At 59.3% G+C, this 16,445-nt stretch overlaps 1 protein-coding gene across 4 annotated transcripts in view; it reads left to right on the forward strand.

Moving 5' to 3' along the window:
• DOT1L (DOT1 like histone lysine methyltransferase) overlaps window positions 1-16,445 on the forward strand; it is a 96,025-nt gene that overhangs the window by 61,448 nt on the left and 18,132 nt on the right. For 3 of the 4 annotated variants that reach the window (XM_064175098.1, XM_064175101.1, XM_064175100.1), the window contains exons 16-23: window positions 859-950; window positions 2,874-2,975; window positions 4,095-4,232; window positions 6,226-6,351; window positions 7,717-8,201; window positions 10,229-10,352; window positions 14,384-14,530; window positions 15,610-15,736. In XM_064175098.1, coding sequence (XP_064031168.1) covers window positions 859-950; window positions 2,874-2,975; window positions 4,095-4,232; window positions 6,226-6,351; window positions 7,717-8,201; window positions 10,229-10,352; window positions 14,384-14,530; window positions 15,610-15,736 — 1,341 coding nt within the window. The remainder of the gene's footprint in view (window positions 1-858; window positions 951-2,873; window positions 2,976-4,094; window positions 4,233-6,225; window positions 6,352-7,716; window positions 8,202-10,228; window positions 10,353-14,383; window positions 14,531-15,609; window positions 15,737-16,445) is intronic. The other variant, XM_064175099.1, reaches the window with a different exon arrangement.

Here is a 16,445-nt window from a genome sequence, read left to right on the forward strand (position 1 = left end):
AGCTCTCATTTGAGCACTAAGGGATAGGAGCAGGAACGCAGAAGAGCTGGAAATGGAACTGGCAAGGCAGGAGGAACTCCAAGTGAAGCCTTTCTGCTGCCCTGGGCAGCTCCATTCTGTTTGCTCTGCAAAGCTTGGAGCAAAGTCAGTCAGGTTCAAGCTGTGTGCTGCAGCAGCCAGGCTGGAGGGCAGGATCCAGCCAGAGGGAGCTGGGCAGGCTGCAGAGGTGGGCACAAGCCAAGCTCAGGAGGTGCAACAAGACCAAGGGCAAGGTCCTGCAGCTGGGGCGAGGCAATGCCAAGCACCAATCCAGGCTGGGCAGTGCCAGGCTGCAGAGCAGCCCTGAGCAGAGGCACTTGGGGGTGCTGCTGGAGGAGAAGCTCAGCAGGAGCCAGCAGTGTGCACCTGCAGCCCAGAGAGCCAAGCAGAGCCTGGGCTGCAGCAGCAGCAGTGTGGCCAGCAGGGCCAGGGAGGGGATTCTGCCCCTCTGCTGTGCTCTGCTGAGACCCCACCTGGAGTGCTGCATCCAGCTCTGGAGCCCCTGGGCCAAGAGGGCTGTGGAGATGCTGGAGAGTGTCCAGAGCAGGGCCAGGAGGATGCTGAGAGGCTGCAGCAGCTCTGCTGTGAGCACAGCCTGAAAGAGTTGGGGCTGTGCAGGCTGGAGCAGAGGAGGCTCCCAGGGGACCTTCTTGGGGCCTGCCAGGACCTGAAGGGGGCTCCCTGGGGAGGGACTTGCTCTGACTTCCAGAGCACACAGAGCCAGAGAGAGCAGAGTGAAGAGAGGTGCCAGGGGGGAGCACAGAGGAGTGGAGCTTTGCACTCACCTTGAAACCTGCCAACTGCTGCTTTCTTTTGCAGACTCTTTCAAGATCCAGTACCTGCAGTTCATGGCCTACATGAAGACTCCTCAGTACAAAGCAAATCTGCAACAGTTACTGGAGCAGGAAAAGGTAGGTTTGGGCTGCACCTTTCTAGCCCCAAACTGCCAGGCCACAGATCCTTTACCTCTGTGTGTGGGCCAGGTGCTGGAGATGGGGAGCTGTGTGCTCCTGGCAGCAGTGCTGCAGCAGGCCACTTGGAGGAGGTTGTTCCAGAGCAGTGCTGAGCCTGGCTGGCTGCACCAGGGGGGGTTTAGTGCCCCCTCAGTCTGTGTCTGCCTGGCAGAAGGGCATCTGCCCTCCTCCCCCTGCTGCCCAGGCTCCATTCAGCCTTTCTGGGGTTCTCTCTTTGTGTTGAACACCAAACTGGGCACACCCTGGGGAGGAAGCTGCTGTCCTGAACTCTGCCCTGTGCACCCCCCACTTTGGGGCTGGCAGCTGCCTGTCCTCTCTGGTGGGTCACAGGAGCAGGAGGTTAACCTCCTCCAGCAGCTCTCAAGGAATGGTTCAGGTTGAAAGAGAGCTCAGAGCTCATCTCCTTCAACCCCCTGCCATGGGACACCTCTCAAGGAGGTTACTCAAGGCCTCATCCAAGCATGAGCACCTCCAGGGAGGAGGCAGCCACAGCCTCTCTGGGCAGCCTGTGCCAGAGTCTCCCCACCCCAGGCTGGCATCACTGACTTCAGAGCCTTCATGAAACCTCCTTAATGCTGCTGATGTTCAGAGTGCTCTGCTGGGCAGAGACTGAGCTGAGCAACTCCTTGGCTGGCAGAAGTGGAAAGGTGAAGAGCCTGCAGCTGGGAAGCGTTGGGATTTCCCTCTGCTGTGCAGCCTTCTCCCCAGCAGAGGGAGGAGAGTCCCCAGCTCAGCTCCTGCCCTCCGGGAGTGCTTCACCTCGGCTTGGCTGCTCCAGGCCTCATCCAACCTGGCCTTGAGCACCCCCAGGCAGGAGGCAGCCACAGCCTCCCTGGGCAGCCTGGGCCAGGCTCTCAGCACCCTCACACTGCACAACTCCTTCCTCAGCTCCACTCTCCCCCTGCTCTGCCTCAGCTCCAAACCATTCCCCCTTGGCCTGCCTCAGAGCCCCTCAGCAGAAGTCTCTCTGCAGCCTCCCTGCAGGATCCCTTCAGGCCCTGGCAGCAGCTCTGAGCTGCTCCTGGAGCCTTCTCCTCTGCAGCCTGCACCCCCCCAGCTCCCTCAGCCTGTGCCCACAGCAGAGCTGCTGCAGCCCTTGGAGCATCCTTGTGCCCTCCTCTGGCCTCACTCCAGCAGCTCTGTGCCCTTCTTTTAGAGACACCAAAATGAGAGCTGAGCTCAAACTGCTCTGCCCAGATGTGGAGAGAGCCACGAGGGTGCTGAAGGGACTTGAACATCTCTGCTGTGAAGCAAGCCTGAGAGTCCTTGAGCAACCTGGGCTGGTGGGAGGTGTCTCTGGCCATGGCAGGGGGGTTGGAACCTGGCCTGGAGCATCCCCAGGCAAGGAGGCAGCCACAGCCTCCCTGGGCAGCCTGGGCCAGGCTCTCAGCACCCTCACACTGCACAACTCCTTCCTCAGCTCCACTCTCCCCCTGCTCTGCCTCAGCTCCAAACCATTCCCCCTTGGCCTGCCTCAGAGCCCCTCAGCAAAAGTCTCTCTGCAGCCTCCCTGCAGGATCCCTTCAGGCCCTGGCAGCAGCTCTGAGACCACAGAATGGCTTCAACTGGAAGCAACCATAAAGCCCATCTGCTTCCAACCCCCTGCCACGGGCCCCAAGGACACCTTCTACTAAACCAAACCCCCCCCAGAGTCTTCTCCAGGCTGACAAAAGAGCTTCAAAGCTCTTCTCAGCTTTGCCCCCTCACAAAGAGAGGCTGAGAGGGGCAGAGTTTGGTTCTCTGTGTTCTGAGCTCAGATTCCCTCCTCACTCCCTCCACAAACTCAACTCCAACGTTCCCCAAGCTGAACCCTGCTGCAGTTGCTGCTCCAAGTGGGTTTGCTCTTCTGCTCTCCCCCAGGAGAAGAATGCCCAGCTCCTGGGCACAGCACAGCAGTTGTTCACCCACTGCCAGGCACAGAAAGAGGAGATCAAACGACTGTTCCAGCAGAAGCTCGATGAGGTAGCCCTGCTGGGGGGGGGAGGGGAGGGGAGGGGAGGGGCTGCTTCTGCTCATCTCTCTGCAACAGCAGAGGAGCTTCAGGCCTTCAGCCTCTGCTCTGGGGCTGACCCTGCCCGACAGCCTGGCACCTGCAGCATGCCTTGGCTGCCCTCTGTCTTCATGGGGGAAGTGGCTTTGTGCCCCACTGAAGGCATGGGTAGGGGTGGTTGTGTGTGTCCCCTGTACCCATGGGCAGGGGTGGTTGTGTGTCCCCTGTACCCCTGGGCAGGGGTGGTTGTGTCCCCTCTGTACCCATGGGCAGGGGTGGTTGTGTGTCCCCTGTACCCGTGGGCAGAGGTGGTTGTGTGCCCTCTGTCTCCAAGGGCAGGGCTGGTTGTGTGCCCTCTGTACCCGTGGGCAGAGGTGGTTGTGTGCCCTCTGTCCCCAAGGGCAGAGGTGGTTGTGTGCCCTCTGTACCCAAGGGCAGAGGTGGTTGTGTGCCCTCTGTACCCGTGGGCAGAGGTGGTTGTGTGCCCCCCCTGTACCCAAGGGCAGGAGTGGTTGTGTGCCCTCTGTACCCAAGGGCAGAGGTGGTTGTGTGCCCTCTGTACCCGTGGGCAGAGGTGGTTGTGTGCCCTCTGTACCCAAGGGCAGGGGTGGTTGTGTGCCCTCTGTACCCAAGGGCAGGGCTGGTTGTGTGCCCTCTGTACCCAAGGGCAGAGGTGGTTGTGTGCCCTCTGTACCCAAGGGCAGGAGTGGTTGTGTGCCCTCTGTCCCCAAGGGCAGGAGTGGTTGTGTGCCCCCTGTACCCCTGGGCAGGAGGTGACACCCCCAGCCCCTGTGGCCTTGCAGAGGCCTCAGCTCCAGGCTGTGTTGCCAGAGCAGGGGCAGAGGCTCAGAAGGAGCTGTGCTGCCTCTGCCACCCCAGCACCCTTCTGGCTGGCACAAGGCTCAGTGCCCATCCTAGAGGTGAAGCTCTTTAGCCCTTCCTCCTGGGTTCCAGCAGTGCCAAAGTGCCTGGGGGAGTGCTGGGAGAGCTCCTGGGAGCTGCAGATGTGCTCAGTGTCACTGCTGGGTGTGGAAGCCCTCTGGGACCTCCCTGAGTCGTCTCTTCCCCTCCTGCCTCTCTTCATCCCCCAGCTGGGAGTCAAAGCTCTGACCTACAACGACCTGATCCAGGCCCAGAAGGAGATCTCTGCTCACAACCAGCAGCTGAAGGAGCAGACCAAGCAGCTGGAGAAGGACAACAGCGAACTCAGGAACCAGAGCTTGCAGCTGGTGGGTGCCACCCTCCTGCCCAGCTGCCAGGGTGCAGGGCAGGAGCTGAGGAGCTGCCCCTGGCTTCCTCCAGCTGCTCCTCTGTGCCAGTGCTGGGGGATGCCATGCAGGTGGTGCTGACAGTGCTGAGGTGCCAAGCTGGCTCTGGTCAGCTCTGGCTTTAGAGCAGCTTTCTACTGCCTGAAGGGGCTCCAGGAGAGCAGCTGCCCAGAGAGGCTGTGGAGCCTCCTGTCTGCATAGATCCATAGGATCATAGAGTCAGGCAGGTTGGCAGAGAGCTCCAAGCTCAAACAGCCCAACCCAGCCCAGGCACCAGACCATGGCACTCAGTGCCCCAGCCAGGCTTGGCTGCAACACCTCCAGCCACAGCCACTCCACCACCTCCCTGGGCAGCCCATTCCAGTGCCAATCACTCTCTCTGCCAGGAGCTTCCTAACAACATCCAGCCTCAACCTGCCCTGCCACAGCTTCAGCCTGGGGCCCCTTCTTCTGGCCCTGGCTGCCTGGCAGCAGAGCCCAACCCCACCTGGCTACAGCCTCCCTGCAGGCAGCTGCAGGCAGCAATCAGCTCTGCCCTGAGCTTCCTCTGCTGCAGGCTGCACCCCCCCAGCTCCCTCAGCCTCTCCTCACAGGGCTGTGCTCCAGGCCCCTCCCCAGCCTTGCTGCCCTTCTCCAAACACCTTCCAGCACCTCAACATCTCTCTGCAATGGAGGAGCCCAGAACTGGACACAGCACTGCAGGGGTGTCCTGAGCAGTGCTGAGCACAGGGGCAGAAGCAGCTCCCTTGTCCTGCTGCCCACACTGCTCCTGAGCCAGCCCAGGCTGCCATTGGCTCTGCTGCCCACCTGGGCACTGCTGCCTCCTCTGCAGCTCCTCTCTCCCACCACCCCCAGGGCCCTCTGTGCCTGCCTGCTCTCAGCCACTCAGTCCCCAGCCTGCAGTGCTGCTTGGGGTTGTTGTGGCCAAAGTGCAGAACCTGCCCTTGGCCTTGTCCAGTCTCATCCCCTTGGCCTCTGCCCACCCATGCAGCCTGGCCAGGTCCCTCTGCAGGGCTCTGCTCCCCTCCCACAGCTCCACAGCTGCTCCTAGCTTGGTGCCATCTGCAACCTCACTGCTGCTGGACTCAATCCCCTGCTCCAGATCATCACTAAAGACATTGACCAGGACTGTGCCCAGCACTGCTCTCTGGGGCACACCACTGGTGCCAGCTGCCTGTGGCACCATTCACCACCACTCTCTGGGCTTGGACCTCCTGCCAGTTCTTGACCCATCTCAGAGTGAATCTGTCCAAGCCAGGAGCTGCCAGCTGTGCCAGGAGCTGCTTGTGGCAGAAACAGTTGGCAGTGTGGCAGTGTTGTCTTGGCTGCATCTAGGGCAGTGTCACCAGCAGGATGAGGGAAGGGATTCTGCCCTTCTGCTGTGCTCTCCTGAGGCCCCACCTGCAGTGTGTTCCCAGCATAAGAAGGACCTGGAGCTGCTGGAGAGGGTCCAGAGGAGGCCATGAGGATGCTCAGAGGGCTGTGGGGACAGGCTGGGAGAGTTGGGACTGTTCAGCCTGGAGAAGAGAAGGCTCCAGGGAGACCTTAGAGCAGCTTCAGGGGTTCCAGGAATGCTGGGGAGGGACTTGTGCCAAGGGCTGGGAGTGCCAGGATGAGGGACAATGGCTGTGAGCTGGGAGAGAGGAGATAGAGAGTAGAGGTGAGGGTGGTGAGAGGCTGGCACAGGTTGCCCAGGGAGGTTGTGGGGCACAGAAGCACAGAATGTGATCTTTGATCACATTCTGTGCTTCTGTGCCCCACAACCTCCCTGGAGAGATGTTCAAGGCCAGGCTGGATGAGACCCTGAGCAACCTGTGCTGGTGGACATGTCCCTGCCCATGGCAGGAGATTGGAGCTGACCTCACCTAATCCCTTCTGAGTGGGTTCCACATCTGTTGCAGACCTGCAGGTGTCTGGAAGGTGCCTTTGAGCTGTGTCTTTGATGTCTTTGCAGTTGAAGGCAAGATGTGAGGAGCTGAAGCTGGACTGGTCAACACTGTCACTGGAGAACTTGCTGAAGGAGAAGCAGGCACTGAAGAATCAGATCTCTGAGAAACAAAAACACTGCTTGGAACTGCAGGTAGAGAGCAAGGAACAAAGCTTGGAGCTACCAGCTTGAGGGCTGGGAGGGAGGCAGCAGCTTGGAGCAGGCAGCAGCTTGGAGCAGGCAACAGCTTGGAGCAGGCAACAGCTTGATGCATGCAGCAGCCTGGAGCAGGCAACAGCTTGGTGCATGCAGCAGCCTGGAGCAGGCAACAGCTTGGAGCATGCAGCAGCCTGGAGCAGGCAACAGCTTGGTGCATGCAGCAGCCTGGAGCAGGCAGCAGCCTGGAGCAGGCAACAGCTTGGTGCATGCAGCAGCCTGGAGCAGGCAGCAGCCTGGAGCAGGCAGCAGCCTGGAGCAGGCAACAGCTTGGAGCATGCAGCAGCCTGGAGCATGCAGCAGCCTGGAGCAGGCAACAGCCTGGAGCATGCAGCAGCCTGGAGCAGGCAACAGCTTGGTGCATGCAGCAGCCTGGAGCAGGCAACAGCTTGGTGCATGCAGCAGCCTGGAGCAGGCAGCAGCCTGGAGCAGGCAACAGCTTGGAGCATGCAGCAGCCTGGAGCATGCAGCAGCCTGGAGCAGGCAACAGCTTGGTGCATGCAGCAGCCTGGAGCATGCAGCAGCCTGGAGCAGGCAACAGCTTGGTGCATGCAGCAGCCTGGAGCATGCAGCAGCCTGGAGCAGGCAGCAGCCTGGAGCAGGCAGCTCTTGGGCAGTAGGGCAGTGGAAAGGGTTTGCCTTTGATGCTTGAAGGCTGAGCTGGGTTGGTGCTTGTCTCTTTTTCCTTCTTTCCAACCCCTCTCAAGATGAATCTGGGAGGATTTTAGCACACTTGAAGCCTAAGGATGTGGCTGTCCCTCAGAGGCCCCAAACAGCACAACCTGATGGGTTCCTTGGCAGTGCTGTGGGGCAGGGATCTGTGTTCACAGAATCAGTCAGGGTGGGAAGGGACCACAAAGATCAGCCAGTTCCAACCCCTCCCCTCCCCTGCCATGCCCAGGGACACCCTACCCTAGAGCAGGCTGCCCACAGCCTCAACCAGCCTGGCCTGAAACACCTCCAGGGTTGGGGTGGCTGGAGCCAGGCAGCTCCCTGGGCAACCCAGTCCAGGCTCTCACCACTCTCCTGCTCAACAACTTCCTCCTCACCTCCTGTGTTCTGCACTCCTGACCTGATGCAAAGGGGGGTCCTGCTCCTTTCCAGGGGTGCTCTGCTGTCCTGATTCAGCCAACAGTGACAAGAAGTGCTCTGGGTCTTGGGCCTGCAGAACTTTTGCTGTCCCTGGGTGCTGCAGGGGGGGCTTGGACTGGATGAACTCTGCAAGTTCCTGCCCACCCTTCCTGCTGTTCGATGACTCTGGGGGAAGTGTAGCTTTTAACCCTTGTCCTCTTCCCTTCCAAGATCAGCATCGTGGAGCTTGAGAAGAGCCAGAGGCAGCAGGAGCTGATGCAGCTCAAGTCCTACACCACCCCCTCAGAGGAGTCTCTGTCGGTCCAGCTCCGCACCAAACCCCACCTGAGCCGGGAGCCGGAGCCTGAGCACGGCAGGTTCCAGCTGGAGCTGGAATGCTCCAAGTTCCCAATGCCCCACATCAATGGCATGAGCCCAGAACTCTCCATCAATGGCCATGCTGCTCCCTATGAAATCCAGCATGGCTTCAGCAGGCCTTCCTCCAAGCAGAACACCCCCCAGTACCCAACCTCTCACCTGGACCAGGACATCGTTCCCTGCACCCCCAACCACAGCAGCAGGCAGAAGGCAGACAAGATGAGCAGCTTGGCCCTACCTGACTACACCAGGTTCTCCCCAGCCAAGATAGCCCTGAGGAGACATCTCAACCAGGACCATGGAGTCAATGGCAAAGCAACAGCCAGTGAGATACAGAGGTGAGAGTGGACGTTGGAGAGGGCAAGGAAGAGCATTCTGCCCCCTTTGCTCTCCTCTCACCCCCACCTGAAGTCCTCTGTGCAGTTCTGGAGGGGAACATTTCCCTCTTCCCCACTGCCCCTTGCAAAGCAAATCTCTCAGCTGGGCAGCACAGCCAAGAGAGCAGATCCACACAGGACACTAAGGGCCACCAGAGGCCACCAGAGGCCACAACCTGGCCCCTGTGGCTGTGGGGTTGCCGGAGGTGAGCAGCAGCAGAGGGTGAGCAAAGTCAGGCCTGGTTTGCTGTGTCCACCTCTGGAGCCCCCAACACAAGCAGGACATGGAAGTGTTGGAGCCAGTCCAGAGGAGGCCACCAAGATGCTCATAGCTCTGCTCTGAGGACAGGCTGAGAGAGTTGAGGCTCTGCAGCCTGGAGAGGAGAAGGCTCCCAGGAGACCTTGGAGTGGCCTTGCAGGAGCTGAAGGAGGCTCCAGGAGGACTGGGGAGGGACTATTGAGAAGGGCTTGGAATGAGAGGAGGAGGAGGAGGAGGAGGAGGAATGGGTTTGGAGTGGCAGAGGGGAGATTGAAAGTGGATGTTGGGAAGAAGTTGTTGGCAGGGAGGGTGGTGAGAGACTGGCACAGGTTGAGGGTGGTGAGAGACTGGCACAGGTTGAGGGTGGGGAGAGACTGGCACAGGTTTCCCAGGGAGGTTGTGGAGCACAGAAGCACCCAATGGGATCTTTGATCCCATTGGGTGCTTCTGTGCTCCACAACCTCCCTTCTGTGCTCCACAACCTCCCTGGAAGATGTTCAAGGCCAGCTTGGATGAGGCCTTGAGTGACCTGGGCTAGTGGAGGTGTCTCTGAAGGTCCCTTTCAACTCAACTCATTCCATGCTAGGGGAAGGCTAAGGGCAGGGATTTTAATAGCAGAGGTTTAGCTGGGATGTGGAGAAGTGATCTTAAGATCATCCAGTCCAACCCAACACCTCCATGGCCACCAAACCATGGCCCCAAGTGCCATGGCTACATATTTCTTGAACCCCTCCAAGCATGGGGACTCCACCACCTCCCTGGGCAGCCTGTGCCAGTCTCTGATGGCTCTTCCAGCAAAGAAGATGTCCCTGCTCTCCAGCCTAACCCTGATCCCCAACCTGTCCCTGCTCTCCAACCTGCCCCTGCTCTCCAACCTGTCCCTGCTCTCCAACCTGCCCCTGCTCTCCAACCTGTCCCTGATCTCCAGCCTAACCCTGATCCCAAACCTGTCCCTGCTCTCCAACCTGTCCCTGCTCTCCAACCTGTCCCTGCTCTCCATCCAACCTGTCCCTGCTCCCCAACCTGTCCTTGCTCCCCAACCTGTCTCTGCTCCCCAACCTGTCCCTGCTTCCCAACCTGTCCTTGCTCCCCAACCTGTCTCTGCTCCCCAACCTGTCCCTGCTCTCCAACCTGTCCCTGCTCTCCAACCTAACCCTGATCTCCAACCTGTCCCTTCTCCCCAACCTGTCCTTGATCTCCAACCTGTCCCTGATCTCCATCCAACCTGTCCCTGCTCCCCAACCTGTCCCTGCTTCCCAACCTGTCTCTGCTCCCCAACCTGTCCCTGCTTCCCAACCTGTCTCTGCTCCCCAACCTGTCCCTGCTTCCCAACCTGTCTCTGCTCCCCAACCTGTCCCTGATGTCCAACCTGTCCCTGCTCTCCAACCTGCTCCTGCTCCCCAACCTGTCCTTGATCTCCAACCTGCTCCTCCTCTCCAACCTGTCCCTGCTCCCCAACCTCTCCTTGATCTCCAACCTAACCCTTCCCTGGTGCAACTTGAGGCCATCTCCTCCTGCCCTGTTGCCAGTCAGCTGGAGGAGGGGGGTGCCAGAGCACGCAGGGAGCAGCTTGGTTCCAGCAGCAGCCTCCACTTCTCCTCTGTGCCCCTTCTCGGGCAGCGTTTGGAGCTCTCTGGCTGGAAGGCAGGCAGCAGTGGTGGCACAGGGGTGGTGCCAGGGGAGCAGTCGTTGGCCTGTGTGTGCTGATGAGTTTGCTTCTGTGTTGCAGAGCTGAGCATGCCAAGGAGAATGGCCTCACCTACCCCAGCCCTGCGCTTGCCAATGGCATCAAGCTGAGCCCTCAGGAAGCTCGGCCCTGCTCCCCCGCGGCCTTACCCATTGCAGGCGAGAAGGTAAGAGCCCTGCTCTGCCCAGCTGTGCCCAGCTGTGCCTGCTCTGCCCAGCTGTGACTGCTCTGCCCAGCTGTGCCCAGCTGTGCCTGCTCTGCCCAGCTGTGCCTGCTCTGCCCAGCTGTGCCCAGCTGTGCCTGCTCTGCCCAGCTGTGACTGCTCTGCCCAGCTGTGCCCAGCTGTGCCTGCTCTGCCCAGCTGTGCCTGCTCTGCCCAGCTGTGCCCAGCTGTGACTGCTCTGCCCAGCTGTGCCCAGCTGTGACTGCTCTGCCCAGCTGCCCAGCTGTGACTGCTCTGCCCAGCTGTGCCCGGCTGTGCCTGCTCTGCCCAGCTGTGCCTGCTCTGCCCAGCTGTGCCCAGCTGTGCCTGCTCTGCCCAGCTGTGACTGCTCTGCCCAGCTGTGCCCAGCTGTGACTGCTCTGCCCAGCTGTGCCCAGCTGTGACTGCTCTGCCCAGCTGCCCAGCTGTGACTGCTCTGCCCGTATGTGACTGCACTGCCCAGCTGTGACTGCTCTGCCCAGCTGTGCACAGCTGTGACTGCTCTGCCCATATGTGACTGCACTGCCCAGCTGTGACTGCTCTGCCCAGCTGCCCAGCTGTGACTGCACTGCCCAGCTGTGACTGCTCTGCCCGGCTGTGCCTGCTCTGCCCAGCTGTGCACAGCTGTGACTGCTCTGCCCATATGTGACTGCACTGCCCAGCTGTGACTGCTCTGCCCAGCTGTGCCCAGCTGTGACTGCTCTGCCCATATGTGACTGCACTGCCCAGCTGTGACTGCTCTGCCTGGCTGTGCCTGCTCTGCCCAGCTGTGCCTGCGCTGCCCGGCTATGCATAGATGTGCCTGCTCTGCCCAGCTGTGCCCAGCTGTGACTACTCTGCCCAGCTGCCCAGCTGTGACTGCTCTGCCCATATGACTGCACTGCCCAGCTGTGCCCAGCTGTGACTGCTCTGCCCATATGTGACTGCACTGCCCAGCTGTGACTGCTCTGCCCAGCTGTGCACAGATGTGACTGCTCTGCCCATATGTGACTGCTCTGCCCAGCTGCACACTCATGACTGCTCTGCCCAGATGTGCACAGCTGTGACTGCTCTGCCCATATGTGACTGCTCTGCCCAGATGTGACTGCTGTGCCCAGCTGCACACTCATGACTGCTCTGCCCAGATGTGCACAGCTGTGACTGCTCTGCCCAGCTGCACAGATGTGACTGCTCTGCCCAGCTGTGCACAGCTGTGACTGCTCTGCCCAGCTGTGACTGCTCTGCCCAGATGTGACAGCTCTGCCCAGCTGCCCAGATGTGACAGCCAGGAGCTCCCAGAACCTCCTTGGCCCAAGCAGGCAGTGCAGTGCCCCTCTCTGTGCCCTGCTTGGCATGGGAAGTGTAGCAGAATGCATCAGGTGGGAAGGGAGCTTCAAAGCTCATCTTGCCCAGGCCCTCTGCTGTCGTCAGGGACACCTCCAACTGGAGCAGGCTGCTCAGGGCCACCTCCAGTCTGCTCTGCAATGTCTCCAGCACATCTTTGGGTAACCTGTTGCACCTTCAGAGTGAGCAACTGCCTAGAATCAGAACCAGGCAGGGTTGGAAGGGAGCACAAGGAGCAGGCAGTGCCAACCCCTGCCATGCCCAGGGACACCCTACCCTAGAGCAGGCTGCACACAGCCTCAGCCAGCCTGGCCTCAAACACCTCCAGGGATGGAGCCTCAACCACCTCCCTGGGCAACCCCTGCCAGGCTCTCACCACTCTCCTGCTCAACAACTTCCTCCTCACCTCCAGCCTCACTCTCCCCACCTCCAGCTCTGCTCCATCCCCCCCACTCCTGCCACTCCCTCACAGCCTCCAAAGTCCCTCCCCAGCTTTTTTGGAGCCCCCTTCAGATCCTGGCAGGCCACAAGAAGGTCCTCCTGATGTCCAACCTAAATCTACCCTGCTGCCCTTGGCTGCCATCCTGGACAAGCTGTTTTGCTCTGGCAGGGGAGCTGCAGGCTGCTGTTGGCCTCTTCTCTGAATTAACTGAGCACAGGAGAAGAGGAAATGGCCTCAAGGAGCACCAGAGGAGGTTTAGATTGGAGATGAGGAAGCATTTGTTTGCTGGAAGAGTGCTCAGGCACTGGAACAGGCTGCCCAGGGAGGTGATGGAGTCCCCAGGAGGTGTTCAGAGGAGGCTACATGAGGCACTTAGTGCCAGGGGTCAGTGAATGAGCAGGGCTGGCTGCTAGGTTGGACTGGATGAGCTGAGAAGTCTCTTCCAACCTGATTGATTCTGTGATCCTGTGCAATAGGCTTAGGTTGGGCCAGGGGAGGGGGAGGGGTGGAGATGAGGAACAGTTTGTTTGCTGCAGGAGTGCTCAGGCACTGGAAGAGGCTGCCCAGGGAGGTGGTGGAGTCACTGGAGGGATACAGTCTGGTGTCCTGGAGCTGTTGGGTAGGAGGTTGGCCTGGGAGATCTCAGTGATAGGAGCACAGCATCTTGCTGTGGCTGTGCCTTTGCTCTGCACTCCCCAGTCCCTTTTTGCCCTGCACTCCCCAGTCCCTTTTTGCTCTGCACTCCCCAGTCCCTTTTTGCTCTGCACTGCCCAGTCCCTTTGTGCTCTGCACTGCCCAGTTCCTTTTTGCCCTGCACTCCCCAGTCCCTTTGTGCTCTGCACTCCCCAGTTCCTTTGTGCTCTGCACTGCCCAGTTCCTTTTTGCTCTGCACTCCCCAGCCCCTTTTTGCCCTGCACTCCCCAGTCCCTTTGTGCTCTGCACTCCCCAGTTCCTTTTTGCCCTGCACTCCCCAGTTCCTTTGTGCTCTGCACTCCCCAGTCCCTTTGTGCTCTGCACTCCCCAGTTCCTTTTTGCTCTGCACTCCCCAGTCCCTTTTTGCCCTGCACTCCCCAGTCCCTTTTTGCCCTGCACTCCCCAGTCCCTTTTTGCTCTGCACTCCCCAGTCCCTTTTTGCTCTGCACTCCCCAGTTCCTTTTTGCCCTGCACTCCCCAGTCCCTTTGTGCTCTGCACTCCCCAGTTCCTTTTTGCTCTGCACTCCCCAGTCCCTTTTTGCTCTGCACTGCCCAGTCCCTTTGTGCTCTGCACTCCCCAGTCCCTTTTTGCCTTGCACTCCCCAGTTCCTTTTTGCCCTGCACTCCCCAGTTCCTTTGTGCTCTGCACTCCCCAGTCCCTTTGTGCTCTGCACTCCCCAGTCCCTTTTTGCCCTGCACTCCCCTGTCCCTTTTTGCTCTGCACTCCCCAGTCCCTTTTTGCTCTGCACTCCCCAGTCCCTTTTTGCTCTGCACTCCCCAGTCCCTTTGTGCTCTGCACTCCCCAGTTCCTTTTTGCCCTGCACTCCCCAGTTCCTTTGTGCTCTGCACTGCCCAGTCCCTTTTTGCTCTGCACTGCCCAGTCCCTTTTTGCTCTGCACTCCCCAGTTCCTTTGTGCTCTGCACTCCCCAGTTCCTTTTTGCCCTGCACTCCCCAGTCCCTTTGTGCTCTGCACTCCCCAGTTCCTTTTTGCTCTGCACTCCCCAGTCCCTTTTTGCTCTGCACTCCCCAGTTCCTTTGTGCTCTGCACTCCCCAGTTCCTTTGTGCTCTGCACTCCCCAGTCCCTTTGTGCTCTGCACTCCCCAGTCCCTTTTTGCTCTGCACTCCCCAGTCCCTTTTTGCTCTGCACTCCCCAGTCCCTTTGTGCTCTGCACTCCCCAGTCCCTTTTTGCTCTGCACTCCCCAGTCCCTTTGTGCTCTGCACTCCCCAGTCCCTTTTTGCTCTGCACTGCCCAGTCCCTTTGTGCTCTGCACTCCCCAGTTCCTTTTTGCCCTGCACTCCCCAGTCCCTTTGTGCTCTGCACTCCCCAGTCCCTTTGTGCTCTGCACTCCCCAGTCCCTTTTTGCTCTGCACTCCCCAGTCCCTTTTTGCTCTGCACTTCCCTTAGTGCTGGAATTCCTCAAGGGATGGGGAGGGGACACAAAGCAGGAAGGAGCCCTTGTGTCAGCGACACCTCTTGGGCTGCTGAGGACTTCTCTGTGGTTAAGGATTGCACTTTTCTCTCTTTGATTTGCAGGTTTTGAGAGAGAGAACCTCTGTGAGCAATGGAGAAACCATCACCAGCCTCCCCATCAGTATTCCTCTCAGCACAGTGCAGCCCAATAAACTCCCTGTTAGTATCCCTCTGGCCAGCGTAGTCCTCCCTAGCCGTGTTGAGAAGGTGGTGAGTAAGGGATTGTGATCCCATCCCTACCTACAGATCACAGTGCTGGGCTGCTCCACAACCCTCCCTGGGCTGCAGGGATGCTTCAGGGGTGAGCTCTGTGGGGGGGGTGCTGAGCTCTGAGCCAGCAAAGGGAAGGGCTCCTAGGATGTGCCTCAAAAGAGGCTTCAGCAGCTGGCTGGGAGGAAAAGAGGCAGAGGCTGAGAGCTGGTGAGAGGCTCTCAGGTTGTCCTCAGCCTTCCTGCATCAGCCTTGAGGGAGACAAATCCTTGGGCCTCAGCTTGGGCTTCTCAGGACTTGGCCACCAGGTCTGTGTGGGGCATGAGCTCGGACAGGTCCTTCAGGCTGTGGCCTCTGGTGTGTGCTCCACTGCAGGCAGCAGCTCAGCTCTAAGCCAGGCTGCTCTCAGGGGGCAGAGGAGCTCAAATGTTGGTCCCCAAAGCAGACAGCTGAGAAGCTTTCCCTTGAGAGCTCTCCATTCAGAAGCCATCTGCAGGTGCTCCTCCTCAATCCTGTGTTTGGGAAGCTGGAGTTGCCTCATGGTGTGGAATCCATCACCCAGCTGTGGCCTCAGAGTGGTGGCAGAGCTGCAGCCCTGCCCAGCTCCCAGCTGCAGCCATTTGTGCCTGGGGAGCAGGGATGTGAGCTCTGAGTGGCTTCTGCCCCTTCAGCAGGTTGCTTTTGCAGGCTGCCATTCCACAGAGGGTTTGCCCACCCCTTGCCTGTCATCTCCTCAGGCACTGGGCCACAGCCTGATGCATTTCACCTTCACTTTGGGGTGCTTTGGGGCAGGTTGGGGTGCACAGACCTGTGGTACTGCCCTTGTGTCCTCCCTGGCTGGCTGGGAGAGTGGACTAGAGGCATCTGGGGACTGAGCTGAGAGCCTGAGCCAGCTCTGCCTCTCTGCTGTGATCTGCTGTGGGCAGTGTTGCTGTTGTCCCTTAACCATGCTGAGCTGAGAGCTCTGGGCACAAGGGAGGCAGCAGAGCCACATCCCCTGCTCCATTTACTCTGCTGCATGTGAAGCTGAGTTCAGCTGTTGGCTTCCTCTACTGAAATGCCTCTTTCTGTCCCCCCAGAGAAGCACACCCAGCCCAGTTCATCAGAGCAGAGACTCCTCCACACTTGACAAGCAGATTGGTGCTAGTTCTCATAATGGTGTAAGCAATGCTGCTGGAAACAAGCCACTGGCTTTGGCTACCTCAGGTAACAGCTTCCTCTCAGCTGCCTTCTCTTGACAGCAGGTGTCAGAGGTTTCCAAGCACTCCTTGGCAGCTCCTTCAGGCCTAGATCAGTGAGTCTTTTGCTGAGAGACCAAGGAGCTGTGGCTGGTGGTGATCTGAGGCTGCTTGGCTTGCATCCTGGCCTGAAGTCTTGCTCTGCTCTGCCTTCCCCTGGCTGCAGCACCTTGCAGGGACCAAGCAGCAGTTGCTTTGGTTCAGTTTTCTCTCTGGGTTTAAGAGTTTCCTCCCTTTCCAGCTTGCCAAACCAGCAGAGTGGTGCACAGCTGATGCTGGGAGCTTGAAAGGTTGGATTTTTACAAGGGGGTGGAGTGGTTTTAACAGCAAACTCAACTGCTTGATGCAGGTCACAGTGGTCCAGCAGGGGCTGTTGTAAAGCCACAAGTGTCTGAGCAGGCAGAAAGGTCAAATGGGAGCAGGCAGGGACAGCTTTAAGTGCTTCTTGGGTCACCTACCTGTTGAAGTTGTGGCCTTGAAGTGCTCAGGAGATGGAAATGTTGTGCCTTAGGCAAAGCAGGTTGCAGCTCCAGGAGATGTTCTGCTCCTGCTGCCTCACCAGAGTGGTCACCACCTCAGGGCCTTGTGTTGCATCTCCTTTGCAAAGGCCTTGGCTGAGCTCCTCTGTAAAACCAAGCAAGTGCCAAAACCTTTGGTGTGAACCAAACTCCTGCTCC

This window comes from Pogoniulus pusillus, chromosome 41, assembly GCF_015220805.1.
Source record: "Pogoniulus pusillus isolate bPogPus1 chromosome 41, bPogPus1.pri, whole genome shotgun sequence".
Classification (NCBI taxonomy): Eukaryota; Metazoa; Chordata; class Aves; order Piciformes; family Lybiidae; genus Pogoniulus; species Pogoniulus pusillus.